The sequence below is a fragment of the Ornithorhynchus anatinus genome, chromosome 1 (assembly GCF_004115215.2).
Source record: "Ornithorhynchus anatinus isolate Pmale09 chromosome 1, mOrnAna1.pri.v4, whole genome shotgun sequence".
Lineage (NCBI taxonomy): Eukaryota > Metazoa > Chordata > Mammalia > Monotremata > Ornithorhynchidae > Ornithorhynchus > Ornithorhynchus anatinus.
This window is the reverse complement of record NC_041728.1, coordinates 102,075,159-102,102,135: the sequence shown is the minus strand read 5'-3', so window position 1 is coordinate 102,102,135 and position 26,977 is coordinate 102,075,159. Positions and strand designations below refer to the sequence as shown.

At 41.9% G+C, this 26,977-nt stretch overlaps 1 protein-coding gene across 2 annotated transcripts in view; it reads right to left on the bottom strand.

Annotated features, from left to right (window-relative positions):
- Positions 1 to 26,977, bottom strand: part of HLTF (helicase like transcription factor) — a 56,265-nt gene that overhangs the window by 3,108 nt on the left and 26,180 nt on the right. Inside the window, exons 8-24 of one of the 2 annotated variants that reach the window (XM_029060669.1) lie at positions 25,145 to 25,240; positions 23,378 to 23,453; positions 22,806 to 22,899; positions 20,167 to 20,246; positions 20,038 to 20,082; positions 19,142 to 19,228; positions 15,624 to 15,721; positions 14,137 to 14,280; positions 13,118 to 13,256; positions 12,079 to 12,214; positions 11,785 to 11,964; positions 9,122 to 9,243; positions 8,374 to 8,552; positions 4,192 to 4,317; positions 3,799 to 3,911; positions 2,433 to 2,613; positions 1,245 to 1,325 (exon numbers count right to left, since the gene is read on the bottom strand). In XM_029060669.1, coding sequence (XP_028916502.1) covers positions 1,245 to 1,325; positions 2,433 to 2,613; positions 3,799 to 3,911; positions 4,192 to 4,317; positions 8,374 to 8,552; positions 9,122 to 9,243; positions 11,785 to 11,964; positions 12,079 to 12,214; positions 13,118 to 13,256; positions 14,137 to 14,280; positions 15,624 to 15,721; positions 19,142 to 19,228; positions 20,038 to 20,082; positions 20,167 to 20,246; positions 22,806 to 22,899; positions 23,378 to 23,453; positions 25,145 to 25,240 — 1,977 coding nt within the window. The remainder of the gene's footprint in view (positions 1 to 1,244; positions 1,326 to 2,432; positions 2,614 to 3,798; positions 3,912 to 4,191; positions 4,318 to 8,373; positions 8,553 to 9,121; positions 9,244 to 11,784; positions 11,965 to 12,078; positions 12,215 to 13,117; positions 13,257 to 14,136; positions 14,281 to 15,623; positions 15,722 to 19,141; positions 19,229 to 20,037; positions 20,083 to 20,166; positions 20,247 to 22,805; positions 22,900 to 23,377; positions 23,454 to 25,144; positions 25,241 to 26,977) is intronic. The other variant, XM_029060677.2, reaches the window with a different exon arrangement.

Here is a 26,977-nt window from a genome sequence, read left to right as displayed (position 1 = left end):
AGCGCTTACTATGTGCAGAGCACTGTTCTAAGCGCTGGGGTAGATACAGGGTAATCAGGTTGTCCCACATGAGGCTCAGTCTTAATCCCCATTTTACAGATGAGGGAACTGAGGCACAGAGAAGTTAAGTGACTTGCCCACAGTCACACAGCTGACAAATGGCAGAGCCGGGATTTGAACCCACGACCTCTGACTCCCAAGCCCGGGCTCTTTCCACTAAGCCATGCTGCATAAAGAAAAACACTTATTTGAGGAATTTTACTCTTATTATAGACATTCCTACTACGCCTAATTGTTGATATTCCTACAAAGCCTCGTGTAATCCAGCTTTTTCAATGGGAAAGATGGTGGGGAAAGATGATTCAAAAGTGCGTGTGCTGAAACAAACTCATTTTGTCTCTGTTACTTCATTTTCCACTCCCTTTGATTTTAGGGACTTAAAATTCTGGTTTCCTGAAACTGCTGGAAGTTAAAATGATACTTAAGCAATCTGGGCATATGTTTAACAGTTGAAAAGTAAACTTGCAGTAAATAGTTGTAATGAGCATGGCTAGTGCTCAAAGGTCGGGGGCTCTAATCCCGGCTCTGCATGTGTGTGCTGTGACACCTTGGGCAAGTCACTTAACTTCTCTGTGCCTCACTTACCTCATCTGTAAAATGGAGATTGAGTGTGCGCCTCATGAGCATCTCCAAGAGAACAAAATTTCATGATTTAAAAAGTACTTTCCAGTATTAAGAAGAACTATTATTACAACTTTTCAGTGAATTTGAAATAGCTGCAACGAGCTTCATTTCATAATGCTAAAGAAGGACTGACAAGACAATGATCACATAATCCAGCACTACTTGAAATAGCATTATCAGTAGAGTCATAATAATAATATTACTAATAATGATGGTATTTGTTAAGCACTTAATATGTGCAAAGCACTGTTCTAAGCGCTGAGGGGGGATACATGGGGATCAGGCTGTCCCATGTGGGGCGCTCAGTCTTCATCCCCATTTTACAGATGAGGGAACTAAGGCACAGAGGTGACTTGCCCAAAGTCACACAGCTGACAAGCAGCGGAGTCAGCATTAGAACCCAAGACCTCTGACTCCCAAGCCCGTGTTCTTTCCACTTAGCCATCCAGTTATAATTACTAGTTGCTGCACCCCTAGGAAAGCTGTAGGTGTTCTGCCTTGAACTTAAACCTCTTAAAAGAGGCATTAAACTCCGAGACCCAGCGGACGGTTTAACTCACCTTGGTGATGACAACTTCTTGCTTCTGACCCAACCTATGGCATCGGTCAAAGCACTGGTCCTCAGCAGCGGGATTCCAAGCCTGGCAAAAACAGATGTTGTCCTCCCTGAATGCCCTTTCATTATTTCAGCTTGGACAGACTCGAACTATTTATTGCCACTCTGACACGTGCACGATACCTACCATAGTCTGAGAAGTCACAGAGGAACTACATTACGGGAACTTACATTTCCAAGGGACCTACCAACTCTTTATTTTGCACGCATTGTTTCTTTCTTTTATTCACTTGGAAGGCCTCTTTAGGTCTGGAAACCACACTGCAATAGGCAATACCCTCCACCTATTTATCTACCTGCGGTCATCACCGGCAGTCTTTGCCAGAAAGTTCCAGGAGGGAAAAAAGAAGGGAAAAGAGCTAGCCCCCTTAACAAAATGAGAGGGGTGGAACCCGGTCTCTTTCTGGTCAGGCTGTCTGCTCTGCTATCCAGGCCTTACAAGGAGAGTCCAGAGGGCAACTGGGAGCAGCTGCTAGAGTGATCCGTGGTTCCTCTCTTCATTTCTGTTTCCCTGCTTTCTTTCATTCTTATTATCTTCCCATTTTTCTACTACTACTTTCTCTTTCATTTCCTCCCTTCCTTGGCCCCTTTCAAGGTCTCACTTGAACAAAACAAAAAAAAAGTTTGCTTTTTCTTTTTTAACCTGTGGTCTTCTGGATTTGCTACTGTATCTTTCTTTATATGACTGCATCTTGGGGGCTTGGCTTACACACAGATATCTGGCCGACTGTAAAACTCCAGTACAACTTCCTGGTGTCCTCATCTCTCCCCTCTGCAGCTCTTGGGGCACAAAAAAATAGAACTGATCAGGATAAATCCTGCTCAGGGTGAAGGTGAGCTTCCCATTACACAGCTTCAGGCATACAGCCCCAGTGTCCCCTTGCTCGTGAAATAGATGAACGGGAAGAGACTCTGGGGAAAACGTGCAGAGGGGCTAAGGGTATTTCTGCAAAGCGAACAGAGAGGGAGAAATAGTCTCCCTCCCCTCATATTGTGCTGCAGAGCTGGGCTTTGGGCAGTCCCAGGTAGGCGTTAAATAAATCCAACCCTCCCCCAACTCACTCTTTCTCTCTCTCTGCAGAGGGAATTTAAAGCCCTCTGGGACAGTCCAGCCACAGCAGAGTCTACTTACCGGATCCATTAAAAAGACTCGTGACGCGGCACTGAGATTCAAACCGACGCCTCCGGCTTTCAGGGACAGCAGCATTATAGTCGGCGATCCTGCTTCTGTGCTTTGGAAACACTGAATTGACTCAACTCTTTTCTTCTGGGGCATGGATCCATCCAAACGAGTGAACACAAATCCTGATTCTCTAAAAGGAAGAGAGAAAGACAGTTACAATAAGCACTAGTACATCCAACTGTCGAGGAGCTACATACTCCTCGAAAACATCCAATGGCGGGCCAATCATTTTCACATCCAAAGCGACGCCTCACCATTGACTTTAAGCGTGTAATCGGCTCTTCCCTGCCTATCTTTGTTAATCTCCCGCTAAAATCCAACCCACACACTTTGCTCTTCTAATGCCAACCTACTCACTGTACTTTGTTTCTCTCACCACTGACCCCAGCCGACATCTTTCCTTTAACCCCCTCCCATTCTACATCCACCGGTCTCTCCCATCTTTAAAGCTCAACTAAAATCGTATCTCCTCCAAGAAGCCTTCCTTGACTACCCTCTCATTGGTTTCCACTATTCTATGTACTTCAGTCTGTATTCTTTCAGTATTTTGATACTCACCCTCCCCCAACCCCCACGGCACTTATGTATATATCCTTCTATTCTGTTGTTTCCCCTATCTGTAATTTGGAATTTATTTTAATGTCACTCCCTCCGGCCCTAGATTGTAAGCTCCTTGAGAGCAGGGAGCATGCTTACCAATTCTATTGCACTGTACTCTCCCAAGTGCATAGTGGTAACAATAATAATGGAAATAATAATAATTGTGGTATTTGTTAAGAGCTTACTTATATGCCTCAGTACAGTGCTTTGCACCCAGTAAGTGCTCAGTAAATATAACCAAATGAACAGACGAGGTACTGTACTAAGCGCTGGGGTACACAAGCATCAGGTTCCACACGGGTTCACTGTCTAAGTAAGAGGGAGAACAGGCACTGCCTCTCCATTTTACAGATGATGCAACTGAGGCACAAAGAAGTTAAGTGACTTGACCAAGGTCACCCAGCCAGTACTCCCAGGCCTGTGCTAGTTCCACTAGGCCAAACTGCTTCTCAATGACTGTGAACACAGTCACCGCTCAATAAATACCAATGATTGATTGGAAATCCTGAACCGCAATAAATTCATTATTTAAAGCTATTTGTTTTGATTAAAAGTGATAGTATCGGTGTGAAGTTCTCTCTAAAAAAAACCAGACAGGAACAATTTACTTAACCAAGGAAACATGAAAAATAAAAGACATGCTAGTTTATATGCTTCCAAATGTACATAACATTGTTTTCATGTACTTAAGAGGATTAAATATTGTTCAACTTACTTCAGTGGTTTTTCTATTAGAGACAGGAACGTTGTGAACTGTGAGACGATTAAACTTTTGGTCTGAGGATTTTTCTTTCTTAAGTCAATCAAAGAATGCATTAGAGCATTTATCTAAAAAAAAATAAAATAACCCATCAATTTCATTCTTGAATCCTCTAAATAATTGTAAAAATTCTATTTACAGTACAACCAGCTTTCCTTAAGATGATTGTTTTTGCTTTTAAAATAGGACGTATTTTATATGGATAAAATGATTCTAGGTCCTGTGAGAAAAACAAATCCCAGAATTACTGACCTCTAAATTTCTATTTTTGAGGGGTCCACAGTGCAAAAGCCAGAAAAAGCCAAGGCTAACCCATTCCCAAATTTGAAGTATTAGACCTTCATTTACCTTTGAACTGGATATCCACTCCTGATCAGTTTTTTTCTCGGCACCAGGCTCTAACTCCTCTGGGGGACATTCTACCAAATTTTCAGCCCGCAAATCATTTCTGCAGAGGGGGCATTTGGCATTTGGCTGTAAAATAAAAGTGAACATAAATAAGATGACACAGCCCCTTCCTTTTATTAGAACTAAATTTTGGTAGTATGTTTTCCTTCTAGAAATAAGTGATAACCATTCTTATTGTACAGATTGATAGATTACCTCACATGGTCATTCAAAGAAAAGACTTCAGTCTCACAAACATTTTCCCAGCCTGCAAAATTTCTCACCATCTCTTCCCACATTTACCATTCCCACATAATGGATGTAAGCATCAGGGACATGAACAATTGTACTGTAACCACGCTAGGTCAACCTTCATTAAAATTCCTAACTCTCCAGAGCCCTATTTCTTTTTGGATGAAATCACTTGGTAGCCCATTGGATCATGAGCTTTTTGGGGCCCATGTATTGTATTTCGACTATATGTTTCCAAGTGTTTTGTACAAGTGTTCTGCATTCATTCTTTCAATAGTACTTACTGTGTGCAGAGCACTGTACCAAGCACTTACTGTGTGCAGAGCACTGTACCAAGTGCTTGGAAAGTACAATACAGCAAGAAACAGTCACATTCCCTACCCACAACAGGCTCACAGTCTAGAAGGGGGAGATAGACAACAAAACAAAACAAGTAGACAGGCATCAACTACACACGCAGAGTAGACACTCAACCACACTGACGATGATGCTATATATCTAAAACTATTAACTGTATTCTTAGGGCAGAGAAGGACCTCACTCCTCTTCATTATTTTCCAAAATCAGGATTTTGGAATAACTCTTCAAAACTTAGGGAGGAAGGAAATCCAAAATAAATATAAGTTAAATATAGAGTCAGACTAGTGGAATGCTAGTTGACCAGATATTAGTGATTCCAATCGACTAGGTATAAGAATCCAGCAGAAGCGTACGGGGAATTGCTTACTCAGAAGTTAACCCCACTACTGCAGCTTAATCCAGCACCCCAGGCTTTTAAGAAAAGCAAGAGGGTGGGGCTTTTCACACCTGCCAGAATAGGCATGTGCAGCCTATTTTGTTCAATTACCCAAATTTCCAAAACCCAAATGAACGCCAGTCTGTTAAATCCGGATAACTGACATTCTAGCGTACTCAACATACGGGAGTGTTTCTTGCTACAACTTCATATAAGCAGCACTGTTGAGAAAAGCTGAAGTAGCTGGCCAGTTCCTTCGTAGAAATACCTAGACTGTTAACTCCTTGCGGGCAGAGTGGGTGTCCACCAAATCTACTGTACTTTCACAGGTGCTAGGTAGAGAGTTCTGCATACAGCAAGCTCTCAATTAATAGCACAGACTGACGGGCTAAGCTTCTGGCCAGGAACACCCTTCTCTCCTCAAATCCAACAAACAATTACTCTTCCCAACTTCAAAGCCGTCCTGAACGTACATCTCCAAAAGGCCTTTCCAGATTAAGCCCCATTTTTCCTCATCTCCCCCCCACTTCTGGGTCACCCGACTTGCTCCCTTTGCTCTTCCCCATCCCAGCCTCCCAGCACTTATGTACGTACCTATGATTTTATTTATTTGTATTGATGTCTGTCTCCCCCACTCTAGACCGTAAGCCCGTTGCGGGCAGGGAATGTGACTGTTTCTTGCTGTACTGTCCTCTCCCAAGCGATTAGTACAGTGTTCTGCATACAGTAAGCACTCAATAAATATGACTGAACAAACGAATGAATGAGCCCAGTTGTTTTATAGAGAAGGAGACTGGGCATTGGTAAGTCAGTGGGGTTGTTCTCCCTCGCCCCAGGAGGTGGGGGAAGCAGAGCTTTCCTGCTCTGTTGAGGAAATGCTGATGAGAACCAGAGAGATGCATGTATGCTGAGTGCCCCAGCAGCAACCAGAAGGGCCTAGAGGGGCACACTAAAACAACTCGAGTACGCACTCTCCATCAGGCCAAAGAGAACGGTGAGTCCCAGGTACAGCAAGGAGAGCATCATCTGCTAGGTGCAGGGAGGCCATTTCCATTTTACCTTTTTTCAGATTTTAGGGGTGCAAAATGGACAAAGATTAATCATTTTCATACACTTGAATTTCAAGAAAATCTGCTCATCAATGATGTGCCTCTTACTTCTGTAATAATGACAGTTCCCTAGCACATTTCTGATGAATTTGCATGAGGCTCTGTGTCTAGTAGAGAACTCTGCACGTGTTCAAGCTGGATTTTTTCTGTCGTTCTCTTGACAGCAGGACGAAATGGGCAGGACAGAAAGATGGGCTCACACCGGTAAACGAGGGAGAAGGCAATGCAAATTTTCTGGTTTGATAAAATATTTATGAACCTAGAGATTTTCTGAACTTATACGCAAGGCTGTACTCAACATGTGAAAAACTGGTAAGCGGAGCTACTCGGAAACAGTGGCTTTGGCCTATTTGAGCAGTTAGTTCAGATTAGTTTCTTTCAACAACTCCCAGATGTTCTTCCTTTAACATCTGAACAAAAGTATACTTTAATGTGCAGTTCTACACCTGTCAGGATTCTTAACTGATTTCTGAACAGAGTGTTAAATGGAAGAACACTACTAAGTTTGGCTCCCACAGGAAATAACAGAGTGCATTATTAATAATAATAATAATACCGTTGGTATTTGTTAAGCGCTTACTATGTGCCAAGCACCGTTCTAAGTGCTGGGAAAGATACAAGGTAATCAGGTTGTCCCATGTAGGGCTCACAGTTCTTCATCCCCATTTTACAGATGAGGTAACTGAGGCACAGAGAAGTTAAGTAACCTGCCCAAGGTCACACAGCTGACAAGCGGTGGAGCCGGGAATAGATCCCATTACCTCTGACTCCCAAGCCCGTGCTCTTTCCACTAAGCCACTATGCTTCCATTCTCTAGGTCTGAAAAAGTGGCTAAAATGATAAAAATATATTAAATAGCAGTAACACCCAATAAAAGTCACATGACCAAGTACCAATATGTATGTACCAATTATAAAGGATATTATGATTTTTAATTATGTAAGCACCTAATTTTCAGTTACTATTCAGCCAAAAGGCACTTTGTGCTACCAGATTAGACATCTATCATTATCTGTGCTACAATGAAATGGGTTTTAATCACTCTATTCATCTCCATCTAAATAGACTACCGGGAGGGGAAGGGAGATGCTTAAGCTAAAAATCCGTTAGTGAGAGAGGCTTGTAATACATTCAAAATTAAAATTCAATAGTACTAGCACATAAGAGGATCCCTTCAATAATAAATATGCCCTTCAGAGGGGAGGAACAAGACTGAGTTTAGAAAAACAGATCACTTCCCAAAAATAATCTTACTAATAACCCTCTTCCTTTCCCCCTGACTTTTCCCATTTCTCCTTTTAGAATAGAGAGTGCTGTCCCCGCAAATTAAACTACTGTTACGGTTACGTTATTGAATGGTTGATGTTTTTAATTGCATTCTAGTCACTCTCTAACACAGTGCATCAGGAAAGAGAAGGCTCAGAACAGGCTTAACCTTTCAGAAACGAGGACAGAAGCAGCGTGGCCTAGTAGATAGCACACAGGCCTAGGAATCAGAAGGACCTGGATTCTAAACCCAGCACGCCACTTGGCTGCTGTGTGGCCTTGAGCAAGTCACCGCACTTCTCTGTGCCCCTGTTACCTCATCTGAAAATGGGAATTAAGATTGTGAGCCCCACTGTGGGACAGGGACTCCAACCTAACTAGCTTGAATCTACCACAGCGCATAGTACAGTGCCTGGCACACAGCAGCGTGGCTCAGTGGAACATGCACGGGCTTGGGAGTTAGAGGTCATGGGTTTGAATTCCAGCTCTGCCACTTGTCAGCTGTGTGACTGTGGGCAAGTCACTTAACTTCTCTGTGCCTCAGTTCCCTCATCTGTAAAATGGGGATTAAATGTGAGCCTCACATGGGACAACCTGATTACCCTGATTCTACACCAGCGCTTAGAACAGTGCTCTGCACATAGTAAGTGCTTAACATATACCAACATTATTATTATTAACAAATACCACAACTATTATTATTATTATTATTCTGCCTTCACACTATCACTAAGCTCCACTTTTCTATCAAGAATGATTTATAAGAGCAAAATAACTAACCTGCTCATTCTGAATTACTTGACAAATACACGGTTTACAAAATACATGTGCACAATGTGTTATCACTGGGATGTTTAGAGAATCCAAGCAAATTGCACATTCTTCATCTGAGCCAGAACTCAGTACCAACTTCATCTTATTTATCAACTTCTTGCGCAGTTCTTCTGGTGTATCATTGCCTACAGACACGTACAGAAAACGAAACTCATAAGGTAAAATGACTTTCTGAGAAGAAGCCCGCTCTAGGATCCCCAGAGTGGGTTATGGGGTAATGATTTTTATTGATAGTCTTAAATTCCTCACGGGTTTTTTCACTGTCTCTTTTATAAAGCAGAGAGCTTTAAGGGCCTGTCTCTTAGGTCTCTGTAAGTGCCCACGATGCTCAGATAATGTTCTGGACACCATGGAATTCACTAATAAGGTTGCTCCGGTGAAGCTGAAAGGAGCACGTGCCCTTAAACAAGGGCACTCTTCACTTTAGACAGAGTTGGCTTTCACTCTGACACAGACTGGGAACCAGGGTTTAAATCTGGAAATTGGAGAAACAGCAAGAATCCATCAATCATTCCATTAAACAAAACTGACAGCACTCTTTCATATTACTTTCAAAACTGATCTCTCTCCTCAGATCTGAGGGAAAGTGAAGTGAAACGCGAACGGAGCCAAAGATCACAAAACCCCAAAGTTACCAGGCTCTGTGTGGGGTCTAAAAACAGAATGAAAAATAACGCAGGAGGTATCCACTTACCTGATGGAGCACTGGAAGACGTGTTTGTAAAAAGATGAGGGTGACAACACAACTGCCTCAACCTAAGCAAAAGCCCCAGGACATCTGCATAATGAGCCAGCACTGTTCCTTCATTAAAATACCTGAAGAAATAATTAGGTGAAATAGGTTAAAAAAAATTACGGCAACACGAAATAAGGGAGTCACGTGCCTGACCTACGATGGCTTTAATAAAGAGTGCAGAGTTTAAATCATAAATACAGAAACTGAATTCAGTCGCTAAAACCACATGACAAACAAATCCCACGATATGACTAAAATATTTCTCTGGATGTTCATATTTGATGAGGAAATCTCAAGTGTAAATGGAAAAGGAAATGCAGAGGGTCCCTGGTATAATGGAACACTGGAAGTCCTGGACTCCCGTGCAGGATCCTGTGCAGATTCAAAAATCGACAAAACCATAGCCAGCAGGGAGTAGAGACTTTCCACTGAGTTCCTTGCTCTCCATCACCTCGGGCTCTGCCAGGCGCCCCTTTAAGTATTTTAAATGCTTAAGGATCCCATTGGTGCTTCTTCATTAGAAACAGAAAAATGGAATCCATTAGGGGACCAGGGATAGTGCAATCCTCCTTTGAGCGGGAAGCCATTGTACATTAAATAGTACAAGCAATACCTGACCCTGTATTTCACAAAGTGGAATATCCAAGAATTGAGATGCATTAACTTGCTAAGGTTTATCCACTTCAATAAAATCTATTATAAAAATAACTTCATTTACTCTGACGTTCGGCCCCAACAACAAGCTTAAGATGCCACAGGCTAGGATCCTATTGTCACCTACAATATAAGCGGCAGGACAACAGTACGGAGGGGTTCCGTGCTCCCCAAAATCCTCTCAATGGACAGAGAGTAGGCACATGACTCTGCTTCCTTCCCTGCCTGGGAAGACCTCATTTTGTTTGAATCTGTAGGAACTGGGATCCTAAGTCCCCAGGGATGGTCCAGTCTAGGGCAAGGTTCAGCCAGCAGGAGCAGCTAGTAAACTTTAGGTGGGGGGAAGATTTCAAAAGTCAAGGAAATGGTTGAAAATATGGGGTCCAAGTTAGACTTCGCTAAATCCCGACTAATCCCATAGCTAACTATGCTCTGTAGGCCATGGGATCTAAGTGTTGTGGACAGAATGTTAACAACTGTAAGGAGGTGGAAAGAGCACAGGTCTGGGAGTCAGATGACCTGCGTTCTGACCCAGGTTCTGCTACATATACGCTATGTGACCTTGGGCAGCTCATTTACTTCTCTGTGCCTCAGTTATCTCATCTGTAAAATGGGAATCAAGCCTGTGATTCCCCACATGGGATATGGACTGTGTCCAGCAGTGTGGTCTAGTGGAAAGAGCACGGGCCCAGGAGTCAGAGAGAGTGGGTTCTTATCCGTGCTCTGCCACATGTCTGCTGTGTGACCTTGGGCAAGTCTCTTCACTCTTCACTCTAGGCTTCAAGGCTCTACATCACCTTGCCCCTTCCTACCTCTCCTCCCTTCTCTCTTTCTACCGCCCACCCCGCACGCTCCGCTCCTCTGCCGCCCACCTCCTCACCGTCCCTCGGTCTCGCCTATCCCGCTGTCGACCCCCGGGCCACGTCCTCCCGCGGTCCCGGAACGCCCTCCCTCCTCACCTCCGCCAAACTGATTCTCTTCCCCTCTTCAAAACCCTACTTAAAACTCACCTCCTCCAAGAGGCCTTCCCAGAATGAGCTCCTCTTCTCCCTCTACTCCCTCTGCCACCCCCCTTTTACCTCTCCGCAGCTAAACCCTCTTTTTCCCCTTTTCCCTCTGCTCCTCCACCTCTCCCTTCCCATCCCCACAGCACTGTACTCGTCCGCTCAACTGTATATATTTCCGTTACCCTATTTATTTTGTTAATGAATTGTACATCGCCTTGATTCTATTTAGTTGCCATTGTTTTTACGAGATGTTCTTCCCCTTGACTCTATTTATTGCCATTGTTCTCGTCTATCTCCCCCGATTACACTGTAAGCCCGTCAAACGGCAGGGACCGTCTCTATCTGTTGCCGACTTGTTCATCCCAAGCTCTTAGTACAGTGCTCTGCACATAGTAAGCGCTCAATAAATACTATTGAATGAACTTCTCTATGCCTCAGTAATCTCATCTGTAAAATGGGGATTAAGACTGGGTGCCCCTGTGGGACAGGGACTGTGTCCAACCTGATTACCTTGTTTCTACCCCAGTGCTGAGAACAGTGTTTGACACAGAGTAAGTGCTTAACAAATAACAATAATTATTATTATTAAGATGATTATCTTTTATCTATCCCATACCCTAGTGCCATGCTTGGTATACTGTAAGGGCTTAACAAATACCATTTAAAAGAAAAAAAATAATAGTTACATATGAACCCAGTTTTATATCCTGATTTGATATACTCACAATGGCACTTCATGCATTTTTAATGCACTTTTAGTAAATAGTGGGAAAAAACAATGTAAAACGCCAACTGCATTTTGGTCGGTGCATTCTTTTGGATAGGAATGTGAGATGCCCTAATTTTTTTTTTTTTTGGTATGTGTGATTACTGCTGCATGGTTTGATCACTGGCTGTATAAACTCCAATGCACGGGAACAAAGTGAGTGCTGTTTCCTACAGAGCATTCTTTCTCCTTACCTGCCAATAGCAGCTCGGCCTTCGTTCTTCACAGACTGGTAAATTCGCCTTTCTTCATCTGTGAGGGTAATGTGCTGAATAAACACTTTACGCTCTGGTAATTCCAAAACGGGTTTCCCTTTAATTTTGCTTGTTTTTGTCCTTCTGAGGGTAATATTTTTAATTAGGGACTGCAAGCGCCTAGGAAAGAGAAGAAAAACAATTGTTTGAACAAAGAATTCCTTACTGTTGGGGACTAACGTGACCTAGTTACATACGGCACAACTCAGAACAGAGTAATGATACATTTTATACCTGAGCCCTCCTTGATCTCCCATTGTGACCGGGCGCTGGATTGTTCGATGCCACCATTCTCTGTCAGTGAAGGGTTTAAGTTTTAAGAAGGAAAGAAGAGACCACAAGTCCTTTAAAGAATTCTGAATTGGAGTACCTAAAACAAATCGGAAATTTCATTTTTACAAGTAAAACAAGAACACAAACACACATATGCCTGCATGAGAAAAACAAACCCCTCCGAAAAAACAAAAAACCCTCAGAAACCTAATTACATCCATTTTTCATCACAAATCGGTTAACTTCCAATTAACGGAAGAGAGGTAAATGAGACAAGTGAAATCCAGAATACTAAAATACTCTTTATAACCAAGAGATTTACGGCTTTTCCTGACAATCTTTGCCATTTTGCTAATAAGTAGAGAGATGGTCTAATTCAAATTTTGCCTCATTTGAGCCTTTCTGGTCCTACCTTATGGAAAAGAAGCCAGAGACCATTTAAAATGGTCAACGCGCTCCTGAGAAAAAGGACAAAAAATCAGAATGCAGGAAAATCCTCAAACTGGATAATAGGCTACTCTATTTTCTGGGCACCCAAACCCTCTAAATAATCCAGTGACTCAAGTGTAACGATATATCGTGGGCCTGGGGCATTGCATATTAGCTTCCACACTTACTGAACAAATTCTCGATTCTCCCATCTGCCCTCCCTTCTACGTAGCCTATGCACTTATTTGGATCTGTACCCTTCAAGGACTTGAAATTCACCTCACCCCAGCCCCACAGCATTTAAGCTGATATCCCCATAATCTCCCATTCCATCACCAGTACTATATTTTAATGCATGTCCCTCACCTTTATACAGTGGGCTCCTTGGGGGCAAGGAGCGTGTCCACCAACTCCACTGTAGTGTTCTCTCCCAAGAGCCTAGTACAGTGCTCTGCACACAGTTAAGTCCTCAATAAAATGCCACACCGACTGACTGATTGGAAGAGTTTTGTTAGCCAACCTAGAGAGATTCCCATTACTTTAAGATTTTCGAATGCCGGCGACCACGCACCAGTAAGAATCCATCTTCTTTCAGCTTCCAAATCTAGTGCCGCTTTAGTCTGTTGAGCATTTGGATTCCGAATTGTATGTCCTTCGTCCAGGATCACTCTCAACCACCTTATCTTATGCAGTGGACTGTCACCTCTACTCTGAAAGAGAATTATTTTTGAAACTGGGTTACAAATTAGTCAGCCAATCAAGCCGTGATTCTGTGTTTTGTTGTTCTGCACCAATAATGGCTCTTAACAGACATTACAAAAATTCCAAGATAAACAATATCTTCTATAAGACTCTCACTAGAAGGCTTAAGTCTAAGAGTAAACCAAGTGTACCATAATGGAATGTGCTAAGATCTCCTTCCCTTGTGACCGAGTTTTGTGATTTCTTTAAAGCAAGAGGTGGAATTCTGGCCAAAACACTGAGGTTGGGTTACTACAGTGTTGTGAAAAGGGGTCATGGAATTTTTAAACTTACATCTGGAATGGCAGGTTTAGATAGGCAATCAGTTTGTCTCCTGTGAAGGACAGATAAGAATTTGGGATTCTTGTTTCATTTTTCTAGTTGTCCATCGTTTCTTTAGCTATACATCTATGCCATGGAAAGTCAATTTCCCAATGTGTGATACTGTACAGAACATAATTTTTACACCTGTTACTCAAAAATATCAAGGCAGGATTCATTGGCTGAGCCAGTTGAGTCTTAAGTTCCCATGAGGATTTGGAAACTTTAAAATTCAGCATTAAAATTATAAATAGAAGGATCCCAAGGCCTTCTTCAACACCAGGACAATCTTTGCAAATGACCAGTGGGATTTTTACAAATTTAAGGAATATGTGGAATTCAGTTTTACTAACTTCATAATTTCAGGGTCTGAGAGGAAAATAAACAGTTATGGTAAAACTTGGCCTAGGTTAAAAGCCATATTAATCCATTCTCACCCCTTTCTTTCCATATATAAAATGTCAGCAAATCTGAATATTTTTTGAAAATCAGATATTTTTGATTTAAGGCAAGTTCACATCTACTTACTCCATAATCATAAGTCAAAACATTATAGGTCGTTAATACCACATCTTGTTTTGAAAGCACTGTGGGGTCTTTGCTGCGATCAGGTCCATAATAAACATAAAAATTCAAGTGCACATCTGATTTCAAATGCTGTCCGAACTGGTCCTAAAAGAAAAATGCAGCAGTGAAGACCAATAAGTACATTACCAAACTGCACATTATAAAATCCCAAATTGGGCACATAAGCTAACATAACAGAAAAATGCCACTAAAGCAGTAATAAATTAGACCCTACTGACCAGAGTTGATCCACCTACAAATGGACAACTGAATGAGCCTTTTCCAAATGCTTACCCTACTGAGGAGAAAAAGTGAAAGTGGGTTCTCAAAAACTTTTATGAAACTCTCTTTCAAAAAGCACTTATGGAAAAAGCCTAAAAAAAGGAAATCCTCAAAGGCAAAGGTTGGACATCTTCTACTTCACTATTCCACATATAGCCTAAAAACTATGTATCTTGGGAAGTAACTATACATTCTCTTGAATGACTGACGGCCAAGCTTATATACAGTCTTATAAAAGTTCATTTCCAAATACTGAAAAAGGTATTTACTAGAAAATAATCAAACAAAAACCCCTAAAAGATTCTAAACAAAGGACAAGAAATGATTTCAATTCTCTGGTAAATTTAAAAAATTGTGCCCCACTTGCTATAAGCAGCATGGTTCAGTGGAAAAGAGCCTGGGCTTCGGAGTCAGAGGTCATGAGTTCGACTCCCGGCTCTGCCACTTGTCAGCTGTGTGACTGTGGGCAAGTCATTTAACTTCTCTGTGCCTCAGTTCCCTCATCTGTAAAATGGGGATTAACTGTGAGCCTCACGTGGAGCAACCTGATTACCCTGTATCTCCCCCAGCGCTTAGAACAGTGCTCGGCACATAGTAAGCGCTTAACAAATACCAACATTATTATTATTATTAAACGGCATCGCACAGAAGCCCCAAGTTGGTTAACAATACTAATTATTCCCAGTTTTTTGGTTCTTGCAAAAATAGTGGGCCTCAAATTTTCAAAACCCAACTTTAATATTTATAAAGTCTATCTTTTAAAGCAAATATTAAATCACTGATCAAGCTGTGCTTTACCACAAGCCACAAAGCATGCTAGGGTATTCCACTGAATTGTGATTCCCAATTAAACTGGTTGGGAGGAGGGAGAAATTGACCGAATTTGCGCTACCTGAAAGATCCCCTTTATTTTAATACAACAGATACACATAATATTTACCAATCTCATCAAAAATGCATTTTTCTTTTTAAGTTCACTTTTTCTAAAGAAGTTATTGGTCTAAGACAAGTTTCTTTTAGCCAATTATTCACGTTCCTAAATTCTCTTCCTGGAACTCAATGGACAGTATATTTTCCATTGTATAACATGACGATACTATCCAAACTATATTTTATCTTTCAAAAACATTCGGTTGGCAGAAAGGAAACACGGTGTCCTGACTTACAATCCAGTTGCTTAACACGGAAAGAGGACAGATGATCAGGGTGGCTCTTGGTCTCTCTGCGGCATCAGTTTTCTTAGAGCACTGTACCATAGCTGCTCCTGAAAGAACCAATTCTTGTCCATTACTAGGTCATCTCAGAGCACCAAGTTAAAGATTCTGCTTTGAGTTATCGGTAGATAGTAGATCATTTTATAGTTGTTGGCTGGAGGTATACCAACTAATCAAGAGCATTTAAATGAGTGCGCACCGTGAGTGGTAGACACACTGTAATAAAGTGCTCGGGAAAGTACATTAGATTATGTAAGCATGGTCTTTGTCCCCTAGGAGTTTACAAGCAATGAGCTGGGCACGAAAACTGAGTGCCAGCTCACTAACTCCGGGGTGACCACGCTATGGCTTTAAAGAGAGGGTGGAGGCAATTAGCTACTTTCCCCAACCAGCGGCTGAGTCCACAGGATGTCAGCCAGCAGTAAGACCCCCTCCCCGGCCCCCAGAAAGACTTCCTTCCTGTCCCTCTTGGGGTTCAAAAATCTATCCAGTCACGGAATTTTGTTATGAATTACCTGGACTTAACTAGAGCAGACTAGCTGGGGGTATTTGGGGCCAGAGAGTGTCATTGAAGTAACCTAATGTCTTTTCACCAGGGCCGTTCCACCCAGGGAGATTGCTTAGGCAGATGTTTCCAGTGTGGCCCATCCAGGGCAGGTAACGTGGTCCTGCTAATTTGAGCTCAAGTCTCCCCTTGGCTGTGCCCTGATCAGGCCTGCAAGACGGCAGGCTGGCTCTGTCCTGGTCGGTCTCCTGCAGCAGCTGTGAGGAACTATTTGCATACACAAGGGACAAAATCTCCTCTAAAGTGACAGGAAATGTGAAGGCTTAAAAACAGGGCTGACTGAACCTTGAGGAGGAACATCACACCCAATGGGGAGAAATTCACTTTCTCCAGGCCTCCAGTCACCCGATGATATAAATCGCCAGACTCCTGCCTCCACAGAGTTGGGGGAAGAGGAGAAACAAAGAAGTAATGGTACTATTTACTAAGCACTTACTGTGGGCAGAACACTACGCTAAGCTTTGGGAAAGAACATACAGGTGGAAATTAGCCAGAGAGGGGGCAACGGGGAGTCAAAGAACGAGTGGGAGGCAGACAGAGATGTACGCACTGATGTGGGTTTTAATATATTCTCTATTTTAGAACAAAAGTTGCCCACAGTTTGAACCAATGGGGACTCAGAACTCAGTTATAGGAGCGATATTTTGCTTGGGGTCCCAAGTTATATGTAGCTGCTCTTTGCACCATTAGAATAACAGCTTGGATTAGTAAGTGTGTGTGTGTGTGTGTGTGTGTGTGTGTGTGTGTGTGTGTGTGTGTAGGAGTTTTTTTGGTGTGTGTGTATGAGTGAAGGCGGAGGTTTTTTTTGGGGGGGGGGGTACTCTGGATATGAAGAGGAGTTCCACGATAAGGAGTGGTGGGGAAGAGTTGAAAGATAAATCTTCAAGGCCACAATTCTATTCTAAGGGGAGAATGTCCTACTTTAGTATTCACCGCACTGTTAATCTATCACACCTTTAAACCTTTATCTAGAGAACATTTGCATTATTCATAAGTAGAGAGAGCTTCCCAGGAGAAAAGGTTACATAGAAATGTTAAAGGGCATCTTTTAAAAGTAAGTGGGAGATCATTTTTCTAAAAATAAGTAGACTAATCACTTTCCCATTTTAATCCCTGCCCACAATAAAACTTGCCATTTGTTACTGCCGCTCCTATTAAGTTTAAAATACTTTACTATGTTTCCTCATTAACCCTCATAACTTCTTTATGCCTATGTTAAAAGCCCATATGGTCAGCCTGCCCCCTACTTTAAAATTTTGAAAATGTAGCAAGGAGGTGCTGCCCCAGATAACCCACATTTATCCGGATGTGGGAATCAGGCTTCATCCAGGCCCCAGGCTAATTAGCCAGGTAGATATGCTACCTGTCACAACACTGTAATCACTGTACAGGAAACAACTGCAGCTAAATTTTATTTTCAATTTCAGAGTTCTTACTAAAGGAATTCTTTCTACTTCACTCTGCTGCCCAGATCATTTTTCTAGGAAACTTCAGCCCACGTCTCCATATTCCTCAAAACCACCAATTGTTGCCCGTCCATCTCTGCATTGAACAGAAACTTCGTACCATCGCTTCAAGGCACTCAATCAGGTCTCCCCCACCTATCTTACCTCCTCCTACCACTACTCAGCCTGCAAACTTCACTTCTCTCACAACAGCCTACTCACTGTACCACAATTTATCTCACCCCCAACCCCTTGCCCACATTTTTCCTTTAGCCTGGAACTCCTTCCCCCTTCTTATCTGACAGGCTACCACTTTCCCCACACTCAAAGCCCTCCTAAAAATCATATCTCCTCTAAGACGTCTTCCCTGACTAAACACTCATTTCCCCTTCTCCCCCTCCCATTTGTGTCACCTCTTCATTTTTGTTCAAAGTTTGTTTAAAGATCTGTACTCTTCAAATGCTCGATAATCGCCTCACCCCCTCAGCCCCATAGCACTTATGGACATATCCTTATACGCTTCCATTTCCCCTATCAGTATTTTAATGACTATCTTCCCCTCTAGACTGTATGCTGCTTATAGACAAGGATCGTGTCTACCAACTTTATTGTACTGTCCTCTTCCAAGGACTTAGTACAGCATTCTGCATACAGTAAGCACTCAATAAACACCACTGGGTGACTGAAGTGGCTGTGTGAACCACTATAAGACCAAACTGCAGCTTCAACATTTTCTCAGTTTCTCAGAATATCTCCAATTTCAGTTTTAAAAGGTTCTCTTCTCTCCTGCACCTGAGAGAGCTAACCATGTGACTCGTTAGCTGCGGCTGGGAGACGAAGCTTCTTCTCTACCCCTAGGATTCTCTGGAGTGGCCAAATTCAGGGCTGCTTGAGGGTGCATCAACCTGGAAGCAGGCTAAACGAAAGGTATGAAGTTTCTGGGGTGGCCCTGGAGAGCCAGGCGCCACACCTGGGGAATTATATTTGGGCAAGGTGGCTCCCTCCTTGGGCCCCCACCACCTATGCCCCTTTTGGGGTTCCACGGCTAAGACATAAGCACAAGGGACAAGGTTTTTTTTCACTTGTTCATTAGTACTTAGGAACTTGGGAGAGTACATTAAAACTAAAAGGCTCTCTGCTCTCAAGGGTTAGTTCACGTTCATGGGCCCGGAATGAGTCTGTTTATTGTTATACTCTCCCAAGCACTCGGTACAGTGCTCTGCACATAGTAAGCACTCAATAAATACGACTGAATTAATGAATGCACTGGGTAGAGAAAATCTCCCTCAATCCCAGCAGGGAAAGTAGTAGAGATGAATGGGATGTGTGGGTCAAGCCTAATATTCACCATCACAAAATGAGCTCCATCCTGGCTTCTCTTTTTCTCTCTTTTCTCTCTCCACTACCAGTTCTAGTTAGGCAATTCTATGAGTGAATAATATTAGCAATTTTTCACTGACCCTTTTTCATGGTTTTCTTTTTTACTGAAGGCACAGCTGGTGCAAGTGCTAATGCGAAGTCTGCATCCTCCTTGACTCTAGCAGACCCTGCTGACAATAAACCCATGATGAGACACAGACAAATCCATACATCCCTTGAATTGTTATGAATAAACTTGAAAGAGTTGACTTTGAATTTTTCTTCTACATGCTATTTATCACTTAATTTACATTCCTTAGCCAAAAAAGACATGCTTAGATTCTTTCTGGATGGCAAAAAATTGAAACTTGAGTTCTCTATATGTGTAAAGATCTGTTTTTCTGCTTAATTTGGTCCAGGCTATAATCAAATTTCACTTCCGCATTGAGAGCCCAGATTAGCACAAGGGGGCATCTCCATTTTTCAAGTGTAATTACTAGTTTATACTGTCATCACAATAACGCACTTATACCAATTTAATGTGTTCTATTCTCCCCTGGCAGCTTGAGCTAACAGAGTGCGTCCTCCCTCAACAGCTCCCCAATACATCTCTCTCTGATGGAAGGGAGCCTCTGAAAAGAAAGTGGAATGACAGAAACAATGTTAATGGTGAAAACTGTTCACTCCCAACTCAAACTTCTCCTTGAAACACTTGACAACAGCATATATCCAAAATGTAAGCTGGGAAGCGAGGGGTGTCGAGCAGCTGGTTTACAAAATTTGGCTCCCAACATCTGGGGATAAGAAGAAGAGGGAGCAGGAGGAGTCTACAGACTGAATTCAACCTATTCTCTTTCTCCCTGCCTCTTTTCTCTCTTTTTCTATCCAAGGAGGAGCAAAATTGGGCTCGGTATCATTATACCTGTAACGCATTTCCTAAGGATCATTTTTCAGGTGCATATTTCATGAGAAAGAATAGTGATGAGAAAGAACGTACTTTTATTCTTGCCTTTGGTCACTGCCTGCTCTTTTCCAGCTTTGGCTGCAGACAACCACACACGAAAATCATCAGAATGAGAAATTAGCTCTAAATTAAAACACTAAACCAAACTATATTTCATATTACCTTTTATTTTACGTGGCGGTTCACTTAACTCAGCTTCCTCTGAGTCACTGCTTTCAGTGTACTTGACTGTGGCTTTTCTTCTAAAAGAAGTACATGCAATCATTTTTCAAAAGGTCAAAATACAGAGACATTAAAATCATTTTCTTGTTAGGTTACTAGTTAGTAACCCACTGGGGTTATTAGGGAAGGAAGTTCCCTTCCTTTCCCCTGATATTTTTGTAATTCACCAGAAGTGAAAAATGGTAAAAAAAAGTCTTGATCTTTTTGAAAATGTTATACTACAAAATGGAATAAATCAAAGCTATTAGCACTGACCCAAAAAACCAACATGAAAAGGAGCAGTAAGAAATTGAGTTGAATGAATTCAACCCTGCCTTCTAGTACTTTTGATAAGAGCACCATTCATAAAATGAGTTGCAGGGTGTGGGGAGGAAATCAAGACTAGAAGTCTTACAAAATGACAATCTTTATTTACTAGCACACACGACCGATAGTATGCATCTGAAGGAAGAGTTGCAGCGTAGCAGGATGGCAGAACTTTTAAACTGACCCCACATTTCAGTGAGCATCTCGATACAGAATGTGCAAAATACTGCCATCTGAGACAGCATTTCTGAGTGCTGACTAGCTAGACGATCCCAGGTAGTGGCTAATAGGGTGGGCTGGGGCCCAGGGGTGCGTTCTACACATGAACTAATGCTCTAGCACAGCAACCTGCCCCAGTAGGGTCCTGCGGCCCAAATGACAATGAAAGAAACGGCAAAACTGCATCAGCCTTTCTTCTCTTCCAGCTGCCTCCCAACTCCCACAGTCGGGGAGGACAAATCAGCCGTTTCCCCTTAACCACCCACGATTACGGCGACACCCACAAAGCTAACCATATTATCCACGGAAACACTCTCGGTGCTGAGGGGATCGGAGCAGCAGAAGCAACCGGAGAAGTGAAAAATGGGCTGGAGCCCCGCCCACCAGTGCTAATTCTAATACTAGGCAAAAAAAAAAATAAACAAAAAAGCCAGTGCCAAGCACATTGCCTTGGGAAATTATAGGCCCGCCAGAGATGTTTTATTTTTTTAATGCGGACAGTTTTGCCAATTTCCTGCACCAGGATTTCCAGCCAACCAAAACTGATGGGGGCAGTGACTCCAATTCTCACCTATTGCTTCAGTCTAGTCACACCAAGGAAGGGGGGGTTTGGGGTCTCTTTGTGTGTGAGGGTGTGTGTGTGTGTATTTCTATCTTTGAATCCCTATTTTCACTACCGTTTTGCCCCATCTCTCCTGTTTATCTCTTTCTGTAACATACACTCCCTCCCTTTTTCTTTTGTCTGCACGAAGCTCAAGCCTAATTCCAGTGTGGCTTCCTTACATTACTCACACCTTTCCCTCCATCTAGAATGCTCCCCCCCACTTAATGGTTACTAAACCACATCTCTCCCCTCCTTCGAAGCTGTCCCCCGAAGACACCTGCCTCCAGAAGGGGTTCTTTGGTTTGTCCCTTCATTTTCTGGTCACCCATCCAGCTTCTAGATCACCTTAGCACTCTCATGCACTTGTAAATTTATTTTGCTACTACTGATTTGTTGATCCACTTGCTTTTCTTATTCACAGCTGCTCACACTTTCGTGGAGTGCTCCATATTGTTGTTGTGTCTATTCCCTTCTGCTGGAAACACTATTTCCCCAGAACTTAGAGCCCAGCAGTGTCATGGTAATATCCTCATTCTTCTCTTTGCCCAGTATCTATAGTGTTCCAATTCCACTTTTTCAACATTTATAGAAACCTGGTTGTTCCTTTCTTATCACCACCTGAGTGAATCCCTCTCTTTGACGATGTCTTATTTCAGTTATACTGAGCCAGGCAACTTCCACGCCTGATTTTATATTTTGTACAGTGTCGAGAATATTTTTAAGTCAATGATGCTTGATATTTTTCTAATAATACTCTGCACATTTTGTAAACTGCACTCAAAGTGTATCTGAACAGCTGTGATTACGCTTTGATCCTTAGTCAAAAGACTCAAACAGTTCCTGAAGAGGCAAAGGCGGCAAATAAAAAAAAGGACCATTTCCACAAAGTGACATGCAAGAAAGACACCAACATTCACCTGACAACTTAGAGATTTTCATCTACAGATATGTTTATTGATATACTAAACACTGAGTTTCCTGAAATTTTATATTTTTCTTCTTCCTTCTACCCCTCCCCAATTTCTGTCCATTTCAAAATATAAAGGAATTTATAAATGTCCCAGATGTGATTTATCAAACTATCAAAAACAGGTCCTCCTGTTTATATTGCTTTGAAATTGATCAACTGTCCATTATGTCATCATTATTTCTAATCACCTAAAATAAGTCACAATGGGGAAATGGTGTGGTGGCGAAAGAGGGGGAGATCCTCTCTGTCACTTTATTGCCTCTCTCATCTAAGGTTATGAAAGGGGCAACAAATAAACAGTACTATTTTTAAAGCAGCCTGGATTTTCCAAATGCTTCAGAAGCACTAGTTAATCCACACCATTTGCTTTTATAATAAATCAACATTACTATCTTCATTCTCCATAGATGGAAATCAAGGCAAAACCCCTGTCCTCTAGGTCATTCTACTTCCCCCAAAACAAGTTCCTAAAATGTTTACCTTTTAGGGCGGGAACTGGAGAATTCTGCCCCGAGCAGCTTATTTTTCCCCTTGCCATCTGAAACACTGGGCTCTCCGCTCTGACTGGCCTCTTCTGGTAAAGACAGACAAGAGTTCTGTTTTTCCAACTCTTTGGAAAAATCAGCCGGCCACCACCAGCCCCAACCCCACTGTTGAGAACTTGTGAGAAGAAAATGTCCTACACCAGAGGAGTTTTGAAGAGAACGTTCATCCGGCACACCTTACCCGCGAGTCCCAAAATCATGGTTCTGTGGCCAAGCCTGCCATCCTACACACAGATGCCTGGTGGAAAAACTACTTCTCTCCCTTGTCACTTAAATCACAGACGGGCACTTTGGCATCCTTCCAACCTATAGCCCAATCCCCTCTCTGGCAGAATAAATTAGGCTTAGACAATATAAAGAGGATTACAAGATGACGATTCTTAGAATTCTACATTCTACACCCCAAAAACCAGCTATTAAGAAAATACTTTTCACTGTTCTACTAGAGAGATGCCTTCGTGTGTAAAACTCTGGAAGATATGTGTCAAATCAAAACTGCATTTTTACCTTTGCAGACTTCATCTAATTTTTCACAGGAAATGTTGTCACCAGGTTTTACAGAATTGCTGGCATCATTACATTCCTGAAGGAAAAGAAAATGGTGTTGGGTTAAAGAATTTTAAAATGCAGTCTACTTCAGATTCCTAATTATGTACAAATTAAGCCTCTACAAAATCTGTTAATATTCCTCTTTTCCTACCCACCAATAACAAAGGGGAAAAATAAAAGATTAAAGGTAATGGGACGAGGAAAACATAAATGACCTTTTTCCCTTTTAAGAAAGGTGCATGTCCTAGTGGATAAAGCAAAGGCCTGGGAGCCAGAGGCACTAGATTCTAATCCCAGCTCCACCATCAGCCTGCTGTGTGACCTTAAGCAAATCACTTGACTTTTCCACGCCTCAGTTTTCTCAACAGCAAAATGATGATTTAGTACCTGTTCTTCCTATTACTTAGACTGTGAGCCCCTTGGGGGACAGGGACGGTATCCAGCCAGACTAACATGTATCTAACAAACGCTTAGAACAGTGCTTAACATCTAGTAGGCATGACGTTTAATACCATGAAAGAAAAATATAGGAATATCAAGGTAACATTAAGGGAAAATGATGCACCTTCTAGCCTTATGATTCTAGCAGTCAATCTGTTATCCACTTCATATTATTTGAGCCTATAATCTTTTCTGTTCCTTCAATATTCTACGTTTTTATAAAACATTTGAACACTTGAAATAGTCTATTAGTGTACATCACTGCCTTTGGAAAATTAATGTTATGAGAGGGGCTATTATTCTTATTTAGGATGAATGTGCAAAATACTAGCTTTCACAAGTATACAGATATGTTCCATCATCCAATTAGGGCTGTACACCCTAATTTTCCTTTGATGCATTTGCTTATTTGATAGCTGAAGTCCATTACAGTTTTTCTTTCAACTCTGCTGCACTCTCCCAAGTACTTAGTACAGGACGCTGCAGAGAGTAAATGCTCAATAAATAGTACCTGATTGATACAAGATGATCAGGCCAGAGGCAGTCCCAGACCTACAAAAAGCTTATAGTCTAAGAAGGAGGGAGAAGGGGCATTTTATCCCCAATTTACCTGTTAGGGAACGGAGGCATGAAGTGACTTGCCCAAGGTCAGACAGCAGGGAAAGGCAGGTTTCATGACTACCAATCCTGTGCTCTTTTTCCTAGGCCATGGCGCCTCATAAGAGTTCTGAGATTCAACTAATTCATTCAATTGTATTTATTGAGCACTTACTGTGTGCAGAGCACTGTACTAAGCGCCTGGAAAGTACAAATCGGCATCAGATAGAGACAATCCCTACCCAACAACGGGCTCACAGTCTAGAAGATGGGCTCACAGTTGATTGCATAAGACACCCAAGTTATCATATCATAACCTACAAAAATATGGGAAGAAATGCTTTCTTTTCGGTACCTCATTATTGGCAAACATAACTTACTCAAAGGATTTAAAAAACTGCATATTATTCATCCAAGAAAGAGAAAGATTTGTTATAAGGTAGTCTCTTTAGCCTAATCAGACATTGCCACTGACAAAACAGATTCTGGCCACCTCTTTCAGATCTTTTTATATCTCCTGGAGACTTAAAATGGGAAATGTATTATACTCACTCAAGTGCTTAGTACAGGGCTTTGCACACAGAAAGCACTCAATACTACTGACTGAATGAATTGTACTTGACTGTAAGGCCAACACTATCCAGTTTACCTTTAAATTACAATTGTTTCCATTACTAAACAATCTACCTTTTGCAACTGATCAGTTTCAATTTTCTCAACAGGAAGAGGTCTGCCATCATAGAAGTTAGTAAGAATCACTGCAATAGCTGCAAGAGTCTTGCCCTGGGGAAAAAAAAAACAGTTTATACAGTTAGAAACCAAAAATACATTACAGTGGAGAATGTAGGATCTCCTGTAGAGATCTAGGATTCATAATAAAGTGGGCTACTCTCTGCTAGGAATGGTTAGGGAATAGTCAGTCCTGCCAGGAAAGACCAGGATAGGCTCAGTGATCACTTAGGGCTCTATCAGCCTTATGAAACTAAGATTTTGCAGGCATATTGAACACGTTACATAAAATGTGCATTCAAATTACGCTAATCTCTGCAGTCTTGTGTTCATTTTGGATCAGTTTTCTATGAATCTCAGAGAAAGGCTCCACAGTAATCTAATCTAAAAACAATCATTTTAATTAGGCTATTTCTATTTTCGGACACTACACTTCAGGCTTCAAATTTTAGTTATGATTTATTATTATATGTGATGTATACATTTCCTACTTCCCTGCAATTACGAATTACAGTAGAGGCTATTAAAGTTCCGATTTTCTATTGCTAAGACACTCCCCACTATAAATTTGCTTGAGACCCCCAAAATTTAAAAGTATATCTTGCCTAGAAAATCTTAGGTTTGTATATGAGGACAAATAAAGGGGGTATAAAAGAAGTTTACCAATATTTTTACTTCATTAGTTTCATGATCAGCAAGGAAAAGGGATTGGAAATCAAAAGCATTTCATTCTGGATAAAGTATCAATCAATCAATGGTATTTAATGAACAATTACTTTTGCAGAGCACCGTACTAAGCATTTGGGAGAATACAACGCAACAGAGTTAGCAGCCACATTCCCTGTCTACAGAGTGAGTGGCTTGAGAGGGTGAGTGACGAACACATAAGGATGAAAATAAAAACTAAAAGGACAAGGATGACAAACTTAAAAAGAGCAGTAAAGGCATTTTAACTAGAAAGGCCAGATTTCAGGCTCATTTGTACCTATTTTACATTTCCCATTACTTAAGCACTAACTCACATGTAGGTTCCCCTCTCCCTTCTTCATACTACCCGTAATATATTGTAGAGCCCGTCTCCTCCACCAAATTGTAACTCCTTAAGAGTCGAAATGAGGTCAACCAATCCCATTATACTTTCCTACAGGCCCAGCAGAGCGCTCCGCACACAGTAGGTGCCCACTCAATACTACTCATTGACTGATTGACTGAAAGAAGACAGTGATAAGAAAAGATGCTCATAAAATATAGTGCTCTGCACACCATAAGGCCTTACTTAGTAGATACTATTATGACTCAGGAAGGTCCTTATCCTCATGAAAATCATTTGTAGAGGGTTCAGTTTGGTTGGACCTGACAAATGTTGGAGATCATCAACAATCATGAGCTCTGTGCCATGTACCTTCTCCATCTCGTGACCATCAGTTCCGCTGGCCCCCACACTTAGGAAAGGGAGGAGGAAGCCAAGAGGGTCACTCAGGTTGCCCTTGCCCGAAGATGTAGCGGAACTAATTGGGGAGAGGGACTGGGGAGGAACTATAAGGGCCAGGTTGAGGGAAGAATTAGACCCTCAGACATCTTGAAGCTAGGGGCATGAGCTATGGGGCTATGTGACTCCGAACATGGGGAAAGCTCTTGCTGAGGACCCTGGATGATTTACAACAAATAGAGGAAAATCTTTTTTTCTTTCTTTTTAAAGATCTGTACATTTAAGAGACATCAAGGAAGAGGACGCATTGCCTTTCATTCTGAGGTATCAAAGAAAATACAGGAAGATGGCTTAGTGACTTG